The 26,296-nt window shown below is 31.5% G+C and overlaps 4 protein-coding genes across 5 annotated transcripts; 3 read left to right on the top strand and 1 right to left on the bottom strand.

The window, feature by feature from the left end:
• Positions 1-1,193: 1,193 nt before the first annotated feature.
• Positions 1,194-17,759, bottom strand: LOC149903367 (uncharacterized; the record flags this gene model as incomplete). The annotated part of the gene is made up of 4 exons (XM_090108883.1): positions 1,194-1,596; positions 1,856-1,960; positions 2,210-2,494; positions 17,679-17,759. Coding segments are annotated over 4 exons (582 nt in total), but the record flags the coding sequence as incomplete, so codon positions are not given.
• On the top strand, positions 12,842-16,307 carry LOC149903368 (uncharacterized). Of its 2 annotated transcripts, XM_090108697.1 has the most exons (3): positions 12,842-13,943; positions 14,185-14,210; positions 15,305-15,390. In XM_090108697.1, exons 1-2 carry the CDS (start codon positions 13,265-13,267, stop codon positions 14,199-14,201), a joined length of 696 nt encoding a protein of 231 aa, XP_089964823.1. In that variant the 5' UTR covers positions 12,842-13,264; the 3' UTR covers positions 14,202-14,210; positions 15,305-15,390. The 2 variants fall into 2 exon arrangements, with proteins under 2 accessions (XP_089964823.1, XP_089964822.1); XM_090108696.1 differs by lacking the exon at positions 14,185-14,210 and having other exon boundaries at positions 15,305-16,307.
• On the top strand, positions 17,723-20,101 carry LOC149903369 (uncharacterized). Its single transcript, XM_090108642.1, has 4 exons — positions 17,723-18,235; positions 18,932-19,082; positions 19,170-19,712; positions 19,925-20,101. The coding sequence occupies exons 1-4, from the start codon at positions 17,836-17,838 to the stop codon at positions 20,040-20,042; spliced, it is 1,212 nt and encodes a 403-aa protein (XP_089964768.1). The 5' UTR covers positions 17,723-17,835; the 3' UTR covers positions 20,043-20,101.
• Positions 20,102-20,589: 488 nt separating this feature from the next.
• Positions 20,590-25,019, top strand: LOC149903370 (potassium/sodium hyperpolarization-activated cyclic nucleotide-gated channel 2-like). Its single transcript, XM_090108885.1, has 8 exons — positions 20,590-20,795; positions 21,724-21,895; positions 22,086-22,391; positions 22,783-22,984; positions 23,275-23,366; positions 23,612-23,797; positions 24,161-24,350; positions 24,664-25,019. Exons 1-8 carry the CDS (start codon positions 20,590-20,592, stop codon positions 25,017-25,019), a joined length of 1,710 nt encoding a protein of 569 aa, XP_089965011.1.
• The last annotated feature ends 1,277 nt before the right edge of the window (positions 25,020-26,296 follow it).

A 26,296-nucleotide genomic window follows, 5' to 3' on the forward strand; every position in this document is an offset into this window, starting at 1 on the left:
GGATATCACGTTTACTAGTTAGTAAAAAGGTAATTCAGTTTTTTAGATTTGGTAAGGTGACTTCCAGGTCAGAGCCAGGTTAGGGCAAGCGCCCCACCCTGAACCACCGTGGCTATGCCCATACTCTCAAAGGCCAAAGCAAACATAGAGCTGATTTGATGATTGAATTGGGAGGTGACCATAGGAACTCGGTCATATTATATTGACTCTACTTTATCGAGTTTGGGCTCGTTTGATTCGTATTGAAAAATACACTAAAAAGTATTAAATGAAAATAACTACGTTAAAAACAACCGACTTCAAAGCTCTAAGCAGTATTAAGCCCGTGCACCGACATCAAACCTATTTAATAAATAGCACATCCAAATAATATTATGTAGTAATAAAATTAATAATATCAAATCTTTTTTATTTTTTCGTTTTTGAAGTCAGTTGTTTTTAACGTAGTTATTTTTATTGCATTCTGTAAACCTATATATAGGTAAACGTTTTTAGGGTTCCGTAGCCAAAATGGCAAAAACGGAACCCTTATAGTTTCGTCATGTCCGTCTGTCCGTCTGTCCGTCTGTCCGTCTGTCACAGCCGATTTACTCGGAAACTATAAGTACTACAGTGATGAAATTTGATGGGAATATGTGTTGTATGAACCGCTACAAAAATATGACACTAAATAGTAAAAAAAAGAATTGGGGGTGGGGCCCCCCATACATGTAACTGAGGGATGAAATTTTTTTTTTCGATGTACATACCCGTGTGGGGTATCAATGGAAAGGTCTTTTAAAATGATATAAAGTTTTCTAAAAAACATTTTTCTTAAAGTGAACGGTTTTTGAGATATCAGCTCTCAAAGTCGTAAAAAGTATGTCCCCCCCCCTCTATTTTTATAACTACGGGGTATAAAATTCTAAAAAAAATAGAGGTGATGCATGCTAATTAACTCTTTCAACGATTTTTGGTTTGATCAAAGTATCTCTTATAGTTTTTGAGATAGGTTGATTTAACTGTAATTTATTATATTTGCTGCTACGGAACCCTTTGTGCGCGAGCCCGACTCGCACTTGGCCGGTTTTTTTATTTATTGAATGTAGTTGCAAGCTTAAACTCTAGTTTAATTTAGCATCTGTTTCTCATACAATTAAGGTAGGTAGGTACTAAGGTACAAAAATGAGACAAAAACAAATAAATCTCCAACATTATATTTAAAAAGATTTCAGACTTCAAGAGTTAAAAACAACATCTTAGAGCCCATATTAATGATATACTTTTTAAAGCTAACAAAATTGTTGCGTACAACATTAATATACTTCTAAGAATAACCGTGTGTCGCTCAGTGTGAACAATTGTTTGTTAATAACCTAAAATCCTCGGCAACAGAATAAAACCTTTAACAGTAACAAAATAACACATAGGATGGCACAACCATTCTTATAGTAAAAACTGGTTTTATCTGTTTCCGTGGATATTAAGCTTATACGTCAGTTAAGTTTAGTTTTGGGGCTTCTGGACTGGTGGTGGGTGCGCCTCGATGTATTTCAGGGCACGGACGATGTGCTCTGGGATTGGAAGAGGTTCTGGGGGTACGGGTAAATGAGAGCCCTGTAAAGAAAAATAATGTTTAACAACATGGTCATACAATTTAGAATAATATATATTTGGATGAGATAAGATGTAAGGACGGTTCACTCCCAACTGCTGAAAAAAAATTGTTAAAGGATCGTTGTCTTTCTGTAGGATGTTGGACGATACCATTCACCTCAAATGCTAAACAACTATTTACAAATGGTAAATAATTGTTTACCATTTGTTTTTTGTGACAATAATATTATGCCGGACTTAATGATTTTTAACGGTTTACCTTTGGTTGGTATCCATTTTCGTTAGCAATGTACGTAAGCTCAACCTTTTGGCCTTCTGGTGAGGTGTATGAGTTGGATCCGGAAACCTCAAGGGCTACTTCATCCTGTAAGAAAATAGCAATGTTTTAATAAAATACAGAAAATTTTGTTGACGTTATTAATTTGTTTTAGGTTTAGATTAAATCATTTTTTACTTATTGAATGTATAATGCCATTGATTGAACAATTTGCATCAAATTTTTATTTTAAGTAGAGTGTCTTGAAAAATATTTTTTATTCAGATCCTTTCACTTAGCACTACTCAATTTAAATTTTCAGTGCAACTGCAACCTATGGCACGATGTTTTACGTACCTTGCCAACAACTTTCAATTTTCCTTGGGCGCTGCTGGAGATTCCGGTGTCAGTATCATATGAGTATTGGAAGGTGCCTTGAGGGGGGACGCCTTGAGAGGGGACGCCTTGAGGGGGGACGCCTTGAGGGGGGACGCCTTGAGGGGGGACGCCTTGAGGGGGGACGCCTTGAGGGGGGACGCCTCCTGTCCTCTGCTGTGCGCCGATTAAAGAAGCAATTATTCTTTCCGGAAAAACGGCGGCGCTGGCGCACGCGGCCAAAGCGGCAAGGACAATAAGCAATTTCTGAAACATTATTATAGATTTTTAATGGCGTATTATTATCCCGGTTCTGAACACTATAGCGATGAATTTATTTTTCTGCACAATAGTAGATACATATATACACATTGATAACATAATAAAAACCATTTGACATTTGACCACTTACATAAATATTCTGTTTGCATCGCAAGGAAGCCTTTGTTTTGAAATTTGACAATAAGGATAAAATAAAAATTTTAATAATGATATAATGATATTTGTATACTTTACATATGGAAAAGGATTTATGTGTCAAACTTTAATAAGAACTAATTCGAAATAAAAAGCTTCATTAGGTACATTCCGAAGCGCTATTTCCAGTTTGGCATTTTTTTTTGTAATAAAAATACGCTTTTCATATAAAGATAAATGAAAAATGAATGGCCATAGAGTTACCCATTGTGCAATTTAAGTGTATTCCATTTTATGTAATGTCTGTAATTTGGTGTGTACAATAAAGTTCTCATTCATAAATGAAACTACGATCTTATGAAATAAATCTGACTATTGGGAATTTCCTTTCCTTAATTTATAGTAAATATTAGACTAATTTGCATCTTACCATATTGTCTTCTCAAGAGTATATAATTCGAAGAGCCGGACCATGAATCTTATATATAAAAATGTTTGCATACCTACTAGTTGTATCTAGGTATCTAAGAGTATGTGACCTTATCTGTGTGGATAAGGTCAATTTTTTGTCATTATATTACCTAAACGACTACACGCTGACAATATGACTTTTAGAGAATATGATGATAATAATACTTTCCCGTAGGTTTTATTTATTTTGATCATTATGGTATTATCAGAAAAATGTATTTGCTCGTAACGTTTGTAAGAGATAAACTGTCGTAAGTATATATAAAGCAAATTAGGGTTGCGAACCTCCAAAGGAAAAAACGGAACCCTTATAGGATCACGTTGTTGTCCGTCTGTCTGCATCTTTCTGAGATTCGACCAAATATTTATCATTTGCGAAAAAACGTAATAAGGGCTGCAGCTAGCCCTGGTCTCTGTTACGTTTTTTCTCTCCATAAGAACCTTCCTAAAAACGTTGAAAAAATAATTAGCTGAACACATTTGGTCATAATATATATTTATATTTAAGTATATAAAATTATTCACAATCTACAGCATACTTACACTCCTACGTTATTGAGAAGATCGATGTATGAATGTTTGCTTCCATATTTCTCGGTAACCTCTAATCAAATCTTCTGAAGCTTGGTCATCTATATCGGTCGACACTTCTCAATTATTGGCTACAAATTCTCCAAATGCCAAGGGACTTGTCGACATTGTTTGAATTAACACACCGCTTTGACTTAGTAAGTTCGTAACTAGCAAACGAGACACTGTTCTTGTGTCCTGAGGGATTCTAACTATAACTAGACGATATTTACTTAAAACTTCAAATAGAAAATAATTTATATTAATATAGTTACTCAATTGGAAAGGAGATGTCCAAAAAATGACCCAGAATCGACAGGAATAAAATGTATACCAATGGATTGATAATTAAATATAATATAATGTAGCTAAAACGGTAACTCTGAAATCGTTATAGTATAGGAGCTGGGTGCAAAATAAAATAAGTAAAAAATTCGTTATTAGTTAACGTAAGGTTAACGTCATGTTGCAGCTTAATATGACGTTGTAATAATGTTGTATCACTTATGTTATACATGATAATTATCATCAACACATTATAAAAACAACAGCAAAATAATAACATCATGTTCAATCACACATAACAAAGACTCCGTTTTTTGTAGTTTTTTCTTTTGGCTCAAGATACTAGAATTGCTATTAAACTGTAGGTATGTATTATTGTTACCTAATTCTGTGGCTAAGGATTGAAAATCAAAAATAATAATAGGTATAGCATAGGAGTTGAGAGCCAATAAAACGGAATAAAAAATCGTTTGAAAATAATTATGTTGTGAATGAGATTATCGTTGTTATTATAATTTTAATTTTTAATTAATTAATTGCTTTTGCTTGTACATTCATGTGTAACACAAGTTGTTGTAGATTCGAATGTAGTTGTTATTATAGGTAAATATAATATCATTAAAACTTATCAAAATAAGACTTAATTTTAATATTAAATGAATAACAACATAACGTGTTTTTATTATTTTCAAACGATTTTTTACTTTGTTTTTTTGTCGCTTAGCTTTTTCACCATACAGTTTTTTTTTCAATACTTAGCCATAGAATTACCAGTAATACATATTATAGTACTATAGTAATTGTAGGATAATTTCATAATTTTTGGTCATTCTTATTTATATTAATTGATTGTTACAAAGAAATAGGTTCACGGACCTTTCTCAAAATTAAAAACTATCACTGTCAAGAACAGATTCCATCTCTGGTTCTAAGCTACCTCCCTACCAATTTTCAGCCAAATCAGTTCAGCCGTTGTTGAGTTTATACAGTGTAACTAACACGACTTTCTTTTATATAATATCTAGGAAAAAAACAGGCGAGGCCGTTTGTACTTAGTAATTAGTATATACATTATAGTATATACATAGAATTTAACCCCAATAAGACTCAAGTTTGCGCGTTCTCCGCGAAACGGTCCCCATTTGTCCATTCACCTCGCTTTCAGAATACTCCCCTTAATATTTCGCCGTCCATCGGAATTCTTGGCGTCGATATTTCGAGTGACGTGCAATTCCGTGGTCATTTGGAAGAAAAAGCAAAACTGGCCTCCAAAAAGTTGGGCGTCCTCAATAGATCGAGAAAGTACTTTGAGCCAAGTCACCTCCTATTATTGTATAAGGCGCAGGTACGTCCTCACTTGGAGTACTGTTCTCATCTATGGGCTGGCGCCCCGCAGTGCCACCTTCTTCCACTTGACCGCATTCAACGTCGGGCAGCTCGAATTATCGCCGATCCCAGGATTACTGATAAGCTTGACCCTCTGTCATTAAGAAGGGACTTAGGGTCTCTTTGCATATTCTACCGATTTTATTATGGGGAGTGTTCTAAAGAACTATTTAACCTCATCCCTGCAGCACAGTTTCACCACCGCACATCCCGTCACAAGAACCTCTTCCATCCACACCACCTGGACGGTTGGCGAAGCACAACTGTGCGCTTTATGCGCAACTTTCTTCCGCGTACTGCTGTACTTTGGAACAAACTACCAAAGTCTGTATTCCCGAACAGCTTCAATATGGAGGCCTTCAAAAAGAGAGCTTATGACTACCTGAAGGGCCAATATTTTTCGTTTTACTAAATATCCTGTCCCTCTCCCTCTACCAGTAGGCAACACCCGTAACCCAGTTACGGTAGTCTATGGGCGGCGCACTTAGCTTACCATCAGGCAAGGCGTCGGCTCGTTTGCCTTCTTCTACCATAAAAAAAAAAAAAAAAAAAAAATACATAGTTTATACTATGGTTTGTATGGAGAAAATACCCACCGAATTTATCTTAACTGATGAAACTAGCTATATTTCATCAGTTAAGATATATAAACGTAAAACATTAAGAGATAATTTCAATATATTGTGAAACTGAAAATATATAGATATATTCTTGCCCCCGTATCTCGCCTCGCGGCGGTGCTGAAAAAAACTCCGGCTGAGTGGCCAGACGGCCGGAGTCTAGGGCGACTGAGTGAGGAACCTAGCGGACTATCCGAGCGTTATCCAGAAGGACTGCACTGTCATGGGCTAATATATTATTATTAAGATAAATGTTAACTGTTACTGCTCATAAAAGTGTATGCACTTAAATGCATTAAATACCTAGGTACCTACTATCATTAAATAGGTATATATTACTAAGTCTATAATTACGTTTAATTTTTCACCGCTCAAACGAAAAGGACAAAAGTCATTTGAAAATAATTTCAAACATTGAAGTTCAATTTTAAATCCATTCGACGACAAAGTACTCGTACGTGAACACAGCTTTACGTGACATTTGGCGTCCAATAGGAAACACGTTTTCGTCATTAATTTGAAAAAAAAAAACGTTGCTCGCAACCGCCATTTTATTTCGATTTCTATATGTAAAGTCACAAGTCAGATTTTGTAATGCGCTCGTTTTGGTGAAATACATATATAGGTAATAATAAAATTATGTATTCTATGCAAATAATTATTGAAATATTCCATTTGTAAATATGTCAATAATTTTTGAGCGAATGATGAGTTTATTATGAGCATTACTAATAATATAATTTTCTGATGTCATAATAACGTTAGGTACGTTAAAAATAGAATTTATAAATATATTTCTTCATAGTAAAATAACATTTTTTTTAATAAAACATGTATTACGGTGCATTTAGATCAAACGAGCGAATGCTCATTCTAACCTCACTATGTCAAATTATTTTAGTGTAAACAGGCGTAGGCGTTCTTTCGTTGTTCTTAGTGCGTTCGAAAAGATTCTATGCAATGTTTTAATACTGAACAACACTGAATACGAGTTTTCGTTTACAATACAAGATGCTGTTGCTCTATCTCTAGCTCTATGTTCGTTTGGTCCAAATGCATAGTAATTAATTAAATCTGTATTAATTACGGTGCATCATAAATATCGTAAGACTATAACTTGAATGCAAATCATGTATTAAAAAGGTGCGTTTAAAATCATATGAATATTTTATTTTAAAATTTCATTCCTATGGGTGATAATTAAATATATATTTGGTTTCCAGACGATCATTTCATGAAGGTCAGAGGACACAGACCTGTCTTGTTAATGCCACGATGGAATTAATAGAAAAAAATAGATTTCATTCTGACAAGAACAAGTTTTACAAAGTAATGTGTTGTTAAATACCTTTTTACCTATATCCTGTTTTTAAAGGAAAATAGATTGGAGATAATATTTTTTTTCTCTAACAGGCACTTTATAACGAACATTGAATTTTAAAATGTAACAACATAATATTATTATCCAAAGCATGATTGAGTAAAAATAAAAATATTAGGACTTCTCACGACTAGATGGTAATGTTTTATAACATAAGTATACATAAATGTGAGGTTATTACTTGTTGGTGAATGCATTATGTCTGTTTTTCTTTACGAACCGAGACATTTTTTTGTTTCATCCCCACCGGGAATAGAACCGAGGACCCCTCGGATCTATGCTTGTGCGTTAACCATTGTTTTAAAGGGATGGTTCTACATAGATAGTAGATGTTCAGTCGGAAAATTCTCGGAGGACCAAATTCACTTCGTTTTATCGCATTCCACGATAATAACTTTACCTCAAATAAATATTAGATTAAAAGCTTGCCTTCTATAAACCGTTTTGCTTAAAAGCTGCATAATATGTAACAATTATTAATTATAACCAGCAGACAGCCTCTGCTTCTCCCGTGGTCCTAGTATATTTCACTCGAGAAACAATCCATACTAATATTATAAATGCGAAAGTAACTCTGTCTGTCTGTCTGTTACTCAATCACGCCTAAACTACTGAACCAATTTTCATGAAATTTGGTATGGAGGTATTTTGATACCCGAGAAAGGACATAGGCTACTTTTTATCCCGGGAAAATGACGCAATCCCGGAAATCCCACGGGAACAAGAACTATGCGGGTTTTTCTTTGATTGCGCGGGCGAAGCCGCGGGCGGAAACCTAGTATACTATATAATATGTCTATGGGTGAAATATTTTTTGCAACCGGTCCAGTAGTTCCCGAGCTTTATATTATTAGTATAGATAAGTATTTACATCCCGGAATGTACAAAGCATTTGAAATCAATACATTAAGAAAATAATATTCCAAGAAAACTGATAAGTTCCCTATATTCAAAACGAGCTCCTGTTTTTATTTAAGCATTGCAAAACATTTTCCTTGAATACCATTAAGAACTTAACCTCAAAGCTTACCGTATACAATCGAGCTGGAAAATCTGTGCGATACGTAAGTGCTTTTAAGAAACGGGGTTCACCATTTCAACGTAAATGTTTTAAACAGTTTTACATCATAATTAATATTACAACATAGTACACAAGTTCGCTTATAGTGATTTATATGAGGGTTGGTTTTTAGCACGTACAAATTTAATTTTAATGAGCGCGTATAGCGTTCAAAAGTGTGTATTGTATTGACTGTGCTTGCAAAGGAGGATAATGTATACAATTTTGTAGGAAGATACGCAATAGCCTATATTTCTTTGGCAGTTTTCAGGCAGGCATTGATTCGTTTGAAGCTTGTGTATGTGTGTGTCACCAAAGAAGTGTTACTTATAAAAATTCAATATGAAAACAATCAGAATTCATTAAAAAAAATGAAAGTCGTTGAAACGTGTTAAGCAGTTAAGGAATACAATAAAACATCAACTGGTTTTAAAATTCGAAAAATATCAGATTTATAATATTTACTTATTATAATTGTTTTAATTAATATGCTCAGTTCAAGATAAAGTTGGCGCTTATTTTGAATAAGCAAAAATTGCAAGCAGAATAGCATGTTTTGTGTCATATTTTATTCATTCGGATAGAATACAAAACACCGCTACAAATATATATAAATATAAGACTATATTTTAAACTCAAATAATGATTATAAATGCAAATAAAACGGCCGTCATCCAATTTGGTTCCAAAATAACCCTTCTGACGGAGTATCTTCTGAAAGTAACAAAATTTACTAGAAAAATATTAAAGTTCCAGATACAATAAGATAATACGGCTTTAATTTAATTACTACGCTTATCCCGTCACATAATCCCACGTTGTCATTTTTAATTAAAACCACTGTTTATATCAATTTGCTTCAAAAAATATCAATTGTTACCTTTTTAAATTGTGTCAGTATTACCATAAAAATAAAGAGTCCTTCATATTTCTGTCTAATACAGTACTTCATGAATTATTCCTTTAATATAACGTTCTTCTAAATGTGTTCATAAATTTCCTTGTGCGTAAAATAATGTTCTTTTCATGAATACAAAAGGAGTTTAAATTGAATTGTCTTCTGAATGGAATAGTGAATGTAAAACAGTTTATTTGAAAATAATGCATAAACCAGCGCTGTGTGTGTTACGAACGTGAGGTCTATACTTTGATTCTGAATATAAAATAATAATAAACTATCGGTCTGGTAAAATTTAAATGTTATATTTAGGGCCGATTTTTCAATGCTTGGTTAAAACTTATCCGTCCAATAAAGTATTTCACGATAATATTAAAATGTCACGTAAACTGTCAAATACGGGCAATTAGAATATGTTTTAAAATGGTAGTTTTATACATTATTCGACGAATAAGTTTTATCCAAGCATTGAAAAATCGACCCTTAATAAATTACCTACTTACATGTTAAGCAAATCGATCAGTGAATTGTTTTTACTCCATGTCTCGAATAGGCAATCATTTTTTTGCATTGAGACTTTAAGACAAGAAGGCTAAACAATACAAATTATCTATATTAATAGCAATGTATTACATTGGTATTAAGATACCTATGATATAAGAGAACTATTTCGTGCAAAGAATATCTTTATAAAGTTAATTTAATACAAAAACCTTAAATCTTCCCGTATAATCCGGACCAGCAATTAACTCGACTAATATTGTACATTCGGCTTCGCGGCTCTGCCTACGTGACAGCCTTCCATGGAGATTAAACCAAGATTAACTTTGAATTACTTTATAGAAGTACATTTCTATACTTTTTGGCGCGAATTTAAATGGTGCAACTTAAACGAGCGCCATAGGACTCAACATGAAAAACGCTATGAACCTTTTAACTTTTTTACTCTTAGTACTTTAAATTGTAAGAAATTAACTTATCAAAAAAATATATTAACTACAATAAATTGTTATAGAGAATATTAGTTAAAGAAAAATTAAAAGTATCAGATGTAGGATTATAATTTTTTGTCCTACATTATGAAATTCGCAATAAATGGGTTCGTTTATCTTTAATATTTATGAAATTCCGATACGCGGTTTTTCTTTATCCTCTCTGAAGTTTCAGATTAGCGAGAAAGGTCTACTTATAGATAGACTTTCATAATCAGTGTTTAAGTATAAAAGATCGTTTCCTATTTTAGTTTAAAAGTTGCAAATTATAAGAGATATTCTTATCGATAAACACACTAAGCACTAATAATTAATACATTATACATAATATGTACTTGATATACATACCTATTGTATAAGAAGCTCTCACACAAACCTCTTAATAATTTACCTACCTAATTCATTCTTTCTTTCTTTAATATAGAAACTACGATGCCACTGTTTACAAAACAAATTATCTACTTAAAGTTCTACATTTCATTTAACGTTATGCAAAACCGTCAATCTAACATGCAAAATCATCACAAGAATAATTTTATGATATCAATCTTAATATCAATTAATATTTAAATTAATATTTTTCCTTGCACAGCGAGCTCCAATCATTTCTATAACAAGATCTTTTATAACTCAAACGTGCAAATGCTGATTCAATAAGGCACAAATTGAGAGAAATATCATCAAACCGAATTCAGTCATTAAGAGAGCGTTCAAATTCAAATGGGAGGAAAAATCCCTTTCGTAGATTTACGATTGGCTATTGAGGACAATTTCCGACACAAATAACAAAGTTAGAACGTGAATAGATTCGTTTTAAACATTAAACGAGGAAGCTACTTAAATACGAGCTCATATAATGTAATTGGGGTGTATTTTTTATTTTATTTTAATCATAGATTCTATAAAGTGTAAATTATACTATCTGCTTTTTATTCGATACCATATTTGTAACACTTTTTTACAGAAGGCGTAACAGTTGTCTTCATAAAAAATTTATCTCCTAGCCTTATACACTTAGCAAATTATCGTATTACTAATTTGCGATCATTATAATCCTTATTTTTAATGTTAGATGGTTCCATGTCTGTGGTTCCTTACGTAGGTTTTAATTTGTTTGGTAATTATAACCTTCACTGCGTGGTTTCATCCTATGACGAACCCACGGGCAAAATCAAAATCAAGTATTATTCATGTGTTATTCTGATATATAATCTACATTACGCTAAAGTTCCATCCAAGTCCATCCAGTGGTTACGTGAAAGAGTAACAATCATCCATCCATACTCACAAACTTTCGCGTTTATAATAAAATTAATAAATTATTAATAGGATACTATATTATATCAACTTAATATTTTGTAAAATAGAACTCATAACGCGAAGCTTTGAACTAGTGCCTTTACTTAAATAAGAATCAAGAAATTTTGTAGTCTTCAAACGTATATAATATTATATTGATGTTGTACAGTTGGACAGAAACTTGAAAACCTAATTTTTCCATATGAAAAATATATTGGATTCTGATATAATAAATGAAACTCTATTTAACCCTTCATTTTTTACTTACAAGTATCCACAATATTTTTTTTCCTATAACATAAATTAATTACTAACAATAACTATTGGAACTAACCATAGCCTTTAAAATGTTTTTTAATATACTTTTGGTACGCAAGAAAGAGCTTTTCAGCATAATATTAAGCTCACTCTCTTCACAATATTGTAAAAAAAATACAGAATGAATGAAACGAATTATATTAAAAAGTATACTTACATAGAAACACAAAAATGAGTTTTTCCTTATTAAATACTAGCTTTCCGCCCGGGGCCTCGCCCACGTTCTCAAAAAAAACCTATCCTTTGTGTTAATCCTTTTACCCTCTATAATATGTGTGCTAAATTTCATTGTAATCGGTTCAGGAATATGTGCGTGAAAGAGTAATAAACATACATACATACATCCATCCTCATAAACTTTCGCATTTAGAATATTAGTGGGACTTATCAATATTTGGTTATACCTCTGTAGGCAAGCAAAAGGCTTAACTTAGAAGAGCCTTAATATAATTATAGCCCCTTAATATAGCCTATAGGTGTATGTACGTGTACTTTAAGTTGAAATCTACACTATAATAATTGTTTTTACCTTTATCTACTTACGTCTCAAAGTTTACCTTTTATTTTTTGGATAACCAAAGTAAAAGTATTATAAAATAAAACATTGTATTCGTGCAATAAAATCCCTAATAGGTAATATTCCTAAGTTGTTGCTATTCGTATCGGATATTGTCAAAGTCCAGAAGGAAGCATGTTGATAAATGATAAGCAAGTAAACAATGATAGTATGTATTACTGATATTATTAAAAATTATCGTCTAGCATTCATAGGCGAAACGCATAATTATTTAGGTACTTTTGGTACTTAGGTACTTAGATAATTAAATAATTGTTCTAGAGCTTTTATCTAGCAAGTAACAACGGCAGTTTTACACGATCGATATAGATAAAAATTAATTATTCCCTTCAAAGCGTGTCGATGTATGGAGCACTCAAGTTGTAATGTTTTGATATTATTACTGCGATAACGTATGTTTGCCATAGAGAAGGGGAGTGTTAAAATAGAAAATTGATCCAAGATTAATGTAAAATAAAGTTAGTGAAATACATTGTGTTATTGGATTATGTTTCTGTGTCAGCGTGAAAGAAACCAAGTTATAATAAATGTATAAGTTCGCCCTGCGCCCTAGCTCTAAAACCGCACATGCGCAGTATACGCCCCACAAACAGAGAGCGAATGTCGGGAACAGTTCGCTATCAAAAACACTCATAAATATCCGGCAATTAAAGAAAACAAATGAAATGTAAACTTGCAACGTTCTAATAACGTACAGTACGTGAGTAGAAGCATTCGGAGCACGGGCTTTGTCAAAACACAGCAGCTATTCTGCGATGTAAACATGAACGAACGTAAGATCTTGTTTTTTATTTTCTTTCTCATTATTTACTGCTTATACAACGTTAACATGTGGTTTATGGCGAACAATCACGTTGAAGAAACAAAAATCGTTGCTGTCGACAATCCGCCGAAAATAAAAGCGAGTATTTCAGTGAAAATTGTACCAAAACACAATCCCATTCCATTGTTCTTTAGAGACGCGTGCAGCGTCTTGGATATATTCACGAAACCCCCATTTACTTATAAAGAGAAGAAAATAAGTACACAGAAAATACCAAGTAAACAAAAACTGGATAAAAATAATAATTCGATTTCTATGATAGGAATCACTGTATTCCTGGTGATGTTAGTTCTGAATGCTGCATTTGACGCCTTCAAAGAGAAAGAAGAAAGGAAGAAAAAGCTCAACACTGAAGGACGGAGGCAGTCACTTGCAGAATTCGCGAATAAACCTCTTAGGCGTGAGTCGAGCAAGTTTGGTTTCCAGTTATTCCAAATATCTGAAACAGAAAAAAGTGGTTCTGATGAAAGAGAATCTCGTCGTAGACCATACACGAGGGGAGAGTCGATAAATTCTTATCTCAGTGATAAGAAGCCGCAGACTGAAACGGCGCCCCCGTCAATCGGTGACCCCAACGAACCGAAAATGGTCAAAAGGCAATCCATTGCTAAATTAATTGGTATGTATGGCCCATTTTTGCTTTTTCTTCTTTGAATTTTTATTTCATAAATGTTGTTTATAAAAAGCTTTGTTAATATTTCTGATTGCTGTGAAACATTTTTTGTTTATTAAATGTGAATTTAATACTAAAAACTGTTCTTGTTCTTGTCTAGTCAAACATATTCTGCTATGAGAATGTTTATGTGTTTTTATTGTCAATGTTTAAACTATCTTCTTTTTTATTTCGTTTTCCATACAAGGTCTCTCTAACGACTGAGCTCACGAGGTAAGATTATTTATTTATTCTCATCTTTTTATTAATTTTTGTATTGCGGCTTGTGAAATTGCACATTTTAAGCGTTATGCACATGAAACAAACTATGTCATGTTTTTTTTTAAATCTTGAGCTTGTAAATAATTTTATGATTTTCTACAACGAATATGCATCGTAGAATACGTCTTTATCGGTAGGTAAAAAAAAATAATAATACCTACGAATGCCTGCTAATGCTTTCAAGTAGGCTATTCATGAAAATTTAAGTGACGACATAATATTTTAGAACTTGAGGTGTTACTTAAGAATTCTTGTAAATAAATACATTTCGATTTTATATGTTTACAACCTATTTTCAAATCCTATGGAAGCTGCGTCGCTCAACCGTCCATTAATTCTTCAAATGTATCCAAACAATTAACAAACGTGTTGTGAATATTCAATAATTGACTGCTCGGTATTAAGGCAGAATGATACAGAATAACCATTAATTAACTGAGTGAGAGTTCCAAACGAGTGATCAAAGCTTCACCACAATTGTTGTACACATCGATAACAAAGCGGCAATATTGTGAATTTCAATTTGAATTTAAAGCCCGGAATTTTGTTTATTTAAAGGCCCCGTATCTCTTAATTGGACATGGATTATTTCTATCCGCCCCTCACGTTTTATACAAGCGAGTCTTGTACCGGATTGTGCGGCTATGAATTAAATATAATGTCATCGTGAAAATATTTTTCAAATAAAACATTACGGGTTTGGTTTACATTTGAATATTAATATTCAAATGCGACATCAGTTCGTGAATGTTTTATTAAATTTACCTTCTCCAAAAACGAACTGAGTAAAGAAGTGATTGCCGCTCTATGATACCAAGGTTCATGTTACTTATTTGAAACTAGTATTAATGACTGACTAAGTAGTAACTTAACTTATAGACTTCCCCCTATTTGTTTTCTTTTAAATTGGTTCTTTACAACTTGTTAGTGGATAGTATAAATTGTAGAGCGTAAACTTTGATAGAGAACTCTAGCAAGTTAGTACCTTTACGATGAAAAACATTATCAGTCATACTAATTCTTCTATTTTTCATACAATCTTTCAGGAGCGCGCCCAACTCCCATGGTGCGTCGGTCTTCATTCCCAGTTCTGCCATTGAACCCAGAACTCCACGCGTTAATGATGCCCAATCGACAATCATCTTTTGACAGTGACGATGAAGGTGATGGGAAATGTCGCAGGGTTAGAATAATTCGGAGATTTTAAATACCTAATAAAAAACTATTTGAAGTGGGTATCAATTGTCTTGGTAAAAGCTCGTAGCTTTCGTGCAGAAAGTATGCGAAGCTATGTCGGTGTATAACGAAAATAATTAGGAATCTCTTTTAGTTTTAATTTCTATATTGTTGTAGTTAAATCATCTATATACTACGCTCAAGGGTTATATAGGGTAATATACATTTGGTATAACTGATTTATTTTGACTTTTCAAAGTAAACATGGTGAATGCGGCCTTATTTATTAGGGCCAAGGAAAGTTTATGGGACGTTTATACCACAGGTTATACGGTATTAAAGTTTACATAATTGTATTATAGTAGATATTATGTCAAAAGAATAACAGAATAAATTTAATACAATGAATGTTAATTTTTAATAGATCAATGTATTATGTATAAATTATAATACATATACCTATATGTTACATGGGTAATTGAATTAACAGATAGGTAGTAGAAATACAAACTGTAAGATGAGTTTCATATTTTTCACGAGAATATTATGTTAAAATTACTGAATAGAAATTAATATTGTTAATAAATGCACTTAATTTATAAAGTGTTGATGTAGAATTCGATTTTCACATAAATTTATTTATTAATTGAAGAGTGTATGAAAATATAACGAATGTTATTTTAAAGTCTAATCTAAACTACTTGTAATATTTTAATATTTTTTTTGAACCCACTCTTTTTCTGAAGTCAGTACCTAGAACTTTTGTTTGTATTTAAAAATTTTTTTTTCACTTTCACTTCTCCTTTAAAAATATTATTATTTAACTAACATTATCATATTATTTGAATTTAATTATTATATATGTTATAATTTCTTATTATATATATGTACTTTTCTACTTCGACTGAATGAATGTGATAAATTATTTAGTATGTTTTAGAATGTAATATAAAAAGTAACAATTCTTCAATGCCTATTTATATGTAGTTTAATTAATTGTTGAATAAAATTTTATGACTCTCTATTATTGTTTTATTGTTAAACATCCTATGAAAAAAGGATACATAATATATTACTTATCACTTTTTCTTACATCTCGTCTGAGTTATTTACAAAATAAAACTAATTCTGATAAAATCAGCGATATAATTATAGTTAAACCTAGAAAGAAAAAAAAGCTCTACTTCTATGGAACAAGTTTACCTTTATTCAGCTAATGATTTGTATTAAATTCAGGGACAAATTGATAACTGTAGCATCGATAAACTGAATCTTTTGTTTACAATCATCTGTGTCCTCGACCCAATACATTTTACGTTTTCCTGCAAGTTGGCAGACCGCCAAATTCTTGTATCCAATACGTTAACATTTTATTGGATTCCTTTTTCATGAATACTCAGTGTACCTACATCGTTAATATAATTTCTGGTTAAATTTTAGGGGGAAAACTTTCACAGTTCAAAACTTTGAATGATATATTGCCAATATATTCATCTTGTTTTTTTTAAATATATTTGGTAATATGAGGAAAAAGAAAACGCTTTAATTACGTACCTTTATTATTTATATTATTCAACCTATCATCAAAATTAAAGTAAGAAAGTATACGTAGATAGTTGCAGTATTGGAAATTCCCAAACATTTTTTCACAGCAGTTTATGGGTAAAGTTTTTCTAAAGATTAGTCTTTAAAACAGGAAACAAATCGAATTTAATTAGTACTAAGCACTTAGGTTTATATTATGTATTAACAGCCTTTAAAATGGTTAAGTATATTAAAACTCTACATTAAAATTTAGAGATTGATCTCTACATAAAAATTTTGGCGCGAAATTGGAACATGCACAATGCACATTCGCAATTAGGTATAATATTAGAAGAGACTGCGAAAATGATGATTGGACTTTTAGCATCTTACCAACATCATACTATGTTTTAATAATATATACAAATCATCAATCATCATCATCGTTTGCATCAATAATAATAATAGAAGATCGAAATAAAATAAACCGAATACGAGCAGTAGCAGTACGATAGCAGTAAAAATAGACTAAAATCGTCCGTCGTTAAGTTATCTTCCGAGTGATGAAATGTTTATGTTTACAGCATTCAACACGAATTAAACTATTCCTCTAGTGATTTATGCTAATGTAGAATGTACATGATGTAAAATTAATATGATAGCTACATCTAATTTTAAATGAAAGGCCTTGCCATAGTTTTAAAAATAATTCATGGTTACCTCACGATATAGCAGTCTTGAACGATCGGGAATAAAGGCAGCTCGCGTGGAATACAGTTCATTTTCGGTGTACGATACAATTTTAATGAAACAAGTCTTACCATGCAGTGAAAATTAATGCGAAGTTTATACCAACTTGTAAAACTTTAGTATCGCAATGGATTACAATCAATGTGCAAATGTGTCGAGTGTGCTTCATTGGAATTATCGTGGCTTTACCGAGTTCCCGCTTCACAAATTGCAAGGCGAAGAAGCAGATGTTATAGACATATATTTAAAGGAGAACCTTATTTCACGTATACCGGGTGAAATTTGCAAACTTAGTAATCTTGAAAGTCTGTACTTGAGCGGTAATGATATTACGGAGTTGCCGCGTGAGATATCGAAGCTACGAAGCCTTAAATGCCTGGATATTAGCGGGAATAGATTAAGATACATCCCCGAAGAGATAGCTGACGCTAAGAACCTCAAATTTCTGATTTTAGATGAAAATGAGCTGAAACGTTTGCCGTTGCGATTAGCGGAATTGCGAATGCTACGTTATCTCTCGGTTTGTGGTAAACAGTATTACATTTTTAATGTTTTGATTTATTTTGATCTATAAATTCATATTTATGCAGAGCACTTTTATAAGTAGATAACTTTTAATTTGTTTAAATACGTTAGATAATATAATTTCATCACTAATATTAAGAGGTACCCACCAATACTCTACTTTGCATATAAAAGTAATCAAAACGCGTAGTATGCATTTCTTATAGAGCTAATTAAATAAAATAAATTAATCATTTATTTCAAGAAAGAATAGTAATATAATAGAAAGAATATTAAAGAATGTTTATTAAAACTGTCTCTACAATTCCTTCAGTTTTCAGCAACAATGAACTGATTTTAAATACTTTTATAACCGCTTTCAAAGTGGCACGCCTATTCACTTTTTAGTGTTGCTCGTAAAACGTAGGAAGACAGTAACCGAGTTTGCTTCAGATAACAAACTGGGTATAAATCTCATTTAATGCTTCCTCATTGATTCTGAAATTTCGAAATTTGTAAGGCAGTCTATTTTGCAATATTTCCTTTCCGATGAATATTTATCTAACGCAAATTTTCCGTTACATTCAGTTTCTATAAAGAAAAATAAACCTATATCTACTTCGTAACTTGCGTCTTTAGTTAATACATGACGTAGTCTAAAGAGTGTTTCATCTAAATAGATATTATATTATAACATTTCTTTCCATGTCAATTTTCAGATAATAAACTAGAATGGCTACCACAGAGACCGGTATTTAACTATCACCATTGTGAATTAAGGTTTTGGAGAAATGCTGATTTAAGAACAATCCCCTATTCTCTTTGGAATCACATGTTCAGAGATCAACAAACAAGAAGTCTTAATATTGGGTAACTATTAATTATTATACTATCCTTAACTACATAAGCAAAGTATAAAGAAAACAGTAGGAAATAATTGAATTTTCCATTTTTCAGGTGTCTTGATCTAACAAGCAGTGGCGAAATATCAAACAGAAAATATTTTAAAATCATTGACAATAATCGAAAACACGAAGTTACTATTAAAACGCCATATAATTATAATACTATTTTAACCGGGAACAATCAAATTCCGCCAAGTCTATTTGAACTGAGTAAAAGAAAATTTTACAAAATCCTCTGTGATATAGCAAATAAATTAAATGACAGACCAGTTAGTATATATTCTGATCATGGAGAAAATGTAAATAATTATCGTATAAGAAAACTTGAAGATAAACTAGACGGCATTAGTATTAATGAAGATTCACAGATAAGTGATGTTAATGGAAATTATGAAGTGAATCGAAGAAATAATATAAATTATTTTATGAGGAATAGACCGAGAATATACGTTCCAGCTGATATTGTACGAGGATATTTTGATTATCTTCCCTATTTTATAAAAACTGACCTTTGCAATGGCCCACCGTCCAGATGTGAAAATATCACATGCAAAAATCCTGTTTTCGATTTTGCATATTTCGAATTTTGCATTGAGTGAGTATAAATCTGTTTCGAATATACATTTAAATATTTACTTAAGATATCGATCAACGTGTCTTTAAGAACATTAATGATTAAATTGATATTAAAACTTTTAACTTTCCCACCTACAAGATCACCTTATTTTTCTTGATATTTGTGAATAGTAGTATTAAATATATTTTTTTGTATATTATATTATATTATTATATACTCTTTTCTTTCAGGAAAATAATCCTTATAGATAGTAAAGAAGACGTATTGCTAAGTGCTGTATTTTGTTCAAAGCTTTGTGCTGACTCTTGGAAATCGGAGAAAGCTGCTCTCCAATGGAAATTGCTTTAGCATTTCCTAACGACGAACCTACGTATTACTTTTTAGTTTAAGAAAATATTTAAAGATTACGGTGTTTTATTTCTTCTTTAGAATTATTATCATTATAAGAACCGATTAACTGGTACCTAAGTGAAGTTTTCTTTTTATGTTTCGTTAATCGAAATCTATTGAACAGATTTTTAAAATCTTTCACGTATAAAATATGATAACACCTATATACTTTTATCTCCACAGTCCTATAATTTCTTAACTATTATTTGACTAAAGTAAAAAAAAAACCCGTTTCTGAATATTTTCTATCCGTAACATTAATTAACACGATGGTAAATCATTTTATGCATCTACAGAAGGTCGCAATCGAACAGACTTTACTTATATGAAACTTGGAAGAAATAGTTTTAACTACATTCAAAATTTTTTATTATAAACTTCATTTGAAAGAAATTGTACACTGACGTTAATGACAATATTCAACCATTCAACCTTTAAAATTTATTATTAAATATAATTTAATATAAGGATAACACAATATATATAGTGTAGTATTTTAAGCATAATGTTGACTCCAAGATTGTCTACAGTAGCGCCTGTAGGACTTAAATCCGACTATGAAACATCTCATGGCTACTTTCACGGTCATAAATGTTACTTACCGACGAATAAAGTGGTAACTTATGAAATAAAATGTGGACCTTTGAAGCGGTTAATCCTGGACCTTATAACTGTGGAGAAGGATGACCCTAGAGCTCGTAAATTATATAAGTAATTTATATTTTATTTACTCTGTTTTTTGTGGTTTTGATTAGAATTTTTATATTTCGTAGAGCTGTAAGTGACCAAAAATTGAATATATAATAAACAAGCTGTGCTCCGCGGTTTCACCCGCTTTGCTCCACTCCTGTTGGTCTTAGCGTGATGATATAGGTATAATCTATAGCCTTCCTCGATAAATGGGCTATCTAACATCGAAAGAATTTTTCAAATGGGACCAGCAGTTCCTGAGATTAGCGCGTTCAAACATACAAACAAACTCACTTCAGCTTTATAATATTAGTATAGATAATAATATTTGCTGACGAGTAACTTATTCTTCACTAGCTTCCGCCCACGACTTTGTACATGCATCCCCGTTTTTCCCCGTTCCCGCAATAATTTCGGGGAATCCTTTCTTAGCGGATTCCTACGTCCTAACATCTACCTGCATGCCAAAATAATTTCAGCCCGATACGTCCAGTGGTTTGGGCTGTGCGTTGATAGATCACTATATCAGTCACCTTTGAGTTTTATATATATATAGATATTGTCATTCATGGTTGATAATATAGATTCATCTTGGAATGTATTAAAACTAATATTTGAATAATTCTTCCAAATATAGCACTGATAAAATATTAGATATGCAAATTATCATCATCAATATTTTATGTTTAAAGCGTCAGTGTTTTTAAATACTTCTAGAGTCTAGTATAGTATAATATTATCAGATGTGGTTTTTACGTACTCACTCGTAAAACTAAGACCTATCTTTGAAACGGCATAACCGATTTTACTTAGATTTCACTGACTAAAAGAAATTGTAGAGAAACGTAAATATGAAATTTAGTCTAATTTAAACGAAATTGAGCGCAAATCGTCAAAATTATTATTAATAAGTAATCATATCCTGTCATAAAAGTTAATTATGAACCAGGTCCCACGCAGCCTTATGTGCTAATCAGTACATGCAATACAAGAAACACCCATGGATTATACACCCATACAGCAAATTTCGGATTTGGTTTGAAGGATTCCTATCGGTTACAATTCTTCTATCTAGTATATTACTCGCAGTCCATTATTCCAAAAGAAATCCAGGGGAATATGTACGTAAAAATTTCATTTATTGTGAAAATATGAAAATTACAAGCAAATTAACCAAAAATGATGTAGAAAAATATCAAATATGTATTAACTAGATTGAAGTAAGTGAGCTATTTTTTATTTTTAGCCATAGCTTATTATATCAATAAAAATGGCAGTTTCGATACATTAAAGTTGAATATATCATTACAGAAGTACGAAGAAGACATTATACTCACTCTCGACTCAATTTATCTTATACACATTATACTGAACTTTTTCACGGGCTATATCTCTGGGGAAACTAACCCAATAGTAATTCTAGATCTAAAGAGAATTCTCTTAAAATATACCAGCACTTGGTTCATACCAGATTTGCTGACAGTCTCTATTTTGTTCCTAAAAATGGTCGACTACGAAGATTTACCATTAGAATTGTTTATGGTCACTCTGAAAATGATTCGGTTGATCAATTTGATTTCGTATGTTAAGAATATAACAACCAGAATGAAAGCCGGGGTGAGTGTAAACTAAATAATACATATTACATTGTAATGATAACTAGTAGGTTCCTCTAAAATTAATAAGAGAATCTGGTCTTTGTCGAGTATACAGATAGATTTCCGGAATAAAAAGCCTATATCTTAATCTGAGTCTTCAGCTACCAACCTACCGAATTTCACTGTAATCGGTTCAGTAGTATTTGCATCAAAGAAAGTAACAAACATCCATTCATCCATCCCCACAAACTTTCGCATTTATAATTATATTAGCATAGACAAATATAAATTCGTCCATGATATTAGTAGGATGTACATTGTACCTATTTATTATTATGCTAATAACTATTTCCCTACTACCTCGTTTTACTTTGTTTAGTTTATATTTATCACCATTATTTTCTACCCAGCAATGCTGTGAAACAGCTCTAGAAACAATGTTACTACTCCTGTCCTACTTATCATGGAACATGTACTTACAATACGCGGTTGAGTACATGGTAGAGGGGGTCTACATACCTTCGTCACCCAGAGTTTGTTCATGGATAAGTATTGTAAAACTTTGGAATGCCACTTCGACTACTCGATTCGTGTTTTCTTTGGATAGAGCTGGTAGGTGCTTTGCAATTTTACTATTATAAAAAAAACAGAATTTTTAATTTTGTCACCTATCTGATGTTGCTAATTTTACATTACTAGCAAGCAAGTAACAACTTTTATTTGACATCAGTAAGAGGAAAAAATATATATTGGCCTTTCTTATCTTTACTACTTTTTTGGCGAAAGTTAGTCAAATCGTTTCTAAATGATGTTTGAAGTGTACTTATAAAAAATAAAAATTGTAATTAATCTAATTTACTATTGAGCAATGAGCAGTCTTGTATTAGTGTTATGTATTTTAGTTGGTATGCTACGAGGGAACGCTAACATTAATATCCTTGAACAGGACGGATGCTTCGAATTATTTTATATTACATCTTGGTGTATAGCACAGGTTCGTATGTGAACTTATTTTAGGCTTGATCTTGGCTAAAAATCATAAATTGTAGGTGTGGTTATATCTTCAAGATTGTTCCTATATTCAGTAGGTATTTAAAGTAGTATGAATAAGAATTAGATTCTAGGACGAACCCACTGCTTTTTCTTCAAATTTTAGTTTAACTGCTTCGTAACTTGTTTTGTCCACAATTGATTTAATCCGTGTTAAAGTAAGATTCCTAGTCTTGTTAAATTTTCCAGGTATTAGTGTTTCATTGTGCCTTCAAATACGTTATTACTATATTTGGATCAGAATCCGCGCGGGCTCAATACTTCATAATGTCGAAACAGGTCGAAATGTACCTCAACCAGAAAAGGTTCCCAGCAAGAATTAAGAACAAGGTTCTCAGGTTTTACGCTATTGGTTACCAATCGCATTTCTTTGCTGTAAGTAATATTATAATTAGACATACCTACTATTGCTAAATCATTATTTTTTAAATATGTATCTCAATAACAAAGTCACAAATCACCAACTAATAGGTCTACATTATATATTATTATTTCTATAGATTTATCTTTTGTTACCGTGTTAAATGTATCTTTGTTTTGATAAAAAAATAATTAGTTTTTAAACATAGCTGAGACATGTGAGACAAAGACAACAGTGACAGAGAGAGAGAGATTTTCTGGTTCTATCCCATTCTCTCGTGGTCAAAATTCGTCTACAGAAAATTGTTTTCTAATCATAACATAGATAATATCTAAAATATAATATTATTATATTTTCCACTAACAAGATTTTTATAGGAATCCCGTATGATGTCATGTGTTTCGGGTCAGCTTCGTGAAGATATAATAATGCATACAGGCAGGCAACTTGTGAGGGATGTCACATTCCTAAAGCAATTGCCGGGAACTTTATTACTGCAAATCGGAATTAAATTGAGAATCGTTATTTTCATCGCTGGAGATATTATAATGAAGATTAAAACTATAGGTGAGTTACGTTTAAAGTTTATAGATTAATTAATTACCACAATTGAAAATCTTTGTTACTATGTTGCTTATAAAAAATTGGCAAAATTTTAAAGTATGTAATTGATGATTATATCGATATAAGAAAGAAAATGTATGCATTAATTTAAAAACAGTAATTCTAGACATAAATCACTACACAAATTATTGGGTAGGTACCAACAAACGATAATATAATGCTAATAGAATTAATAATAATTAACAATATGAAAATAAATGTTCACTAAATAGTTATTTCCTTAATAATTATATATTCACTTACCATAACTTCCCAGGAGACTGCCTATACTTCATCCACAAAGGAACTGTGGCTATTTACTGCGAGTCCGGCAAAGAGGTGTGTCATTTAGAAGATGGAGATTTCTTTGGAGAAATAGCTCTTGTAATGAGCCACAGACTAAGAACAGCGTCGGCTGTAGCAGTTACTAACTGCGAACTTTTTAGACTAGATAGGGAAGATTTTGAGAGCTATGTAGCTTGTTATCCTACTGTTTATGAGGATATTAAAAAAGTTGCTATGGATAGATATGAACGCTCCAAAACTCTGGACGAACATCATAAAATCGAACTAAGTATGAAAAAGAAGAAGAAATTGGAAACTGAATATGATACTGATAGCCAATTTTTATAAATTAAATTTTATAATTCATAGATTATGTTGGCTCAAAGTTTTCATTATGTATTTAACTTGTACTTATTTAAGTTCAAAATCAGCAGATATTTATTTGTTAAGAATTTTTAAGGATAGAAATTAAACAAATTAACATATTTTTACAGCGTTTTATTCCAGCCACCATTTAAAATAAAATATAAAAACAAATAATTTTAAAACTAATATCGTCCGAAATACTGAATGTGTTTAAAAGAAATTGTAAAACGTCAATTTTTTTATAGAATGTTAAAATATCACAATACAAAATTTGATCACAAAAATTAATAATGTCTTTCTAAAATATTTATGATTAAGCTAACAGCTGCATTTTTCTTTGTATAAAAATAATTAGAAATATAGGTTATCTCCCTTTTCATCTGTGTAAGTCATCGTATTATGGAAGATATTATTAAGTTGGGTTATTTTCTACAAGTGCATATCGCAATCGCTTTACAGATCCTTATAAAATCAGTTCAAAGAATTTAAATATAAGAAGAGTTCCATTTAAAAGACCATCTTAATACAATTAAGTAATTGCTAAATATTGACTTCTTTTTATTCCGGCAATGGTATTTGCAAGTGCAAACTCACGAACTTTTTTTTTTCATAATACATATTAAATCTATTTATGCACGTTTCATTATTTAACAAATTCGATATGCATATCCAAATGTAGAAAATATTACCCAGCTTCAGATCAATATAACTATATTCAGCATTTAATTAAAATTGAGAAACATTTAAGCTAGCATTACTACGTTTAAAATATTTTATCACTAATTTTTGTGCCTAAATTTAATGGAACCTTTTACCTAGCAAAATCAAATAATTTACCTACGCTACTTATACTAATATTCGTACCGTGGTGTTTCTGTATTGCTTCGAATTTAATTTTATCGCAAAATATTTATCTATATGTAATTTGTTTTGTCTGAATAGCTCTCAAATTATATTTCAAGTTCTATTGACGTATTTAATAACAACAAAAATATGATATCGGTTAACTTTCCCGCTTTAATAATGTATAACCAAAAATAATTGACATTTTAAAACCGCGTCGCTTAGAAGTCTCGTATATGAGTATATCTCGTATAAAAAACTAGATTTAAACTGCGTTTATTTTTCTTTGACCAGTTTCTATAGTCAGGTTTACAATTATCAAACTTTAATGGAAGTAATGTCTTATGTCTTTATTATATATTATGTTTTATACGTTATTAGAGCGAGAAAAAAATGTAGTTAGTGACAACACTAAC

The sequence above is a fragment of the Colias eurytheme genome, chromosome 13 (assembly GCF_061535395.1).
Source record: "Colias eurytheme isolate Ceu_HAF_F1 chromosome 13, ilColEury1 Martin Lab GWU primary, whole genome shotgun sequence".
Taxonomy (NCBI): Eukaryota; Metazoa; Arthropoda; class Insecta; order Lepidoptera; family Pieridae; genus Colias; species Colias eurytheme.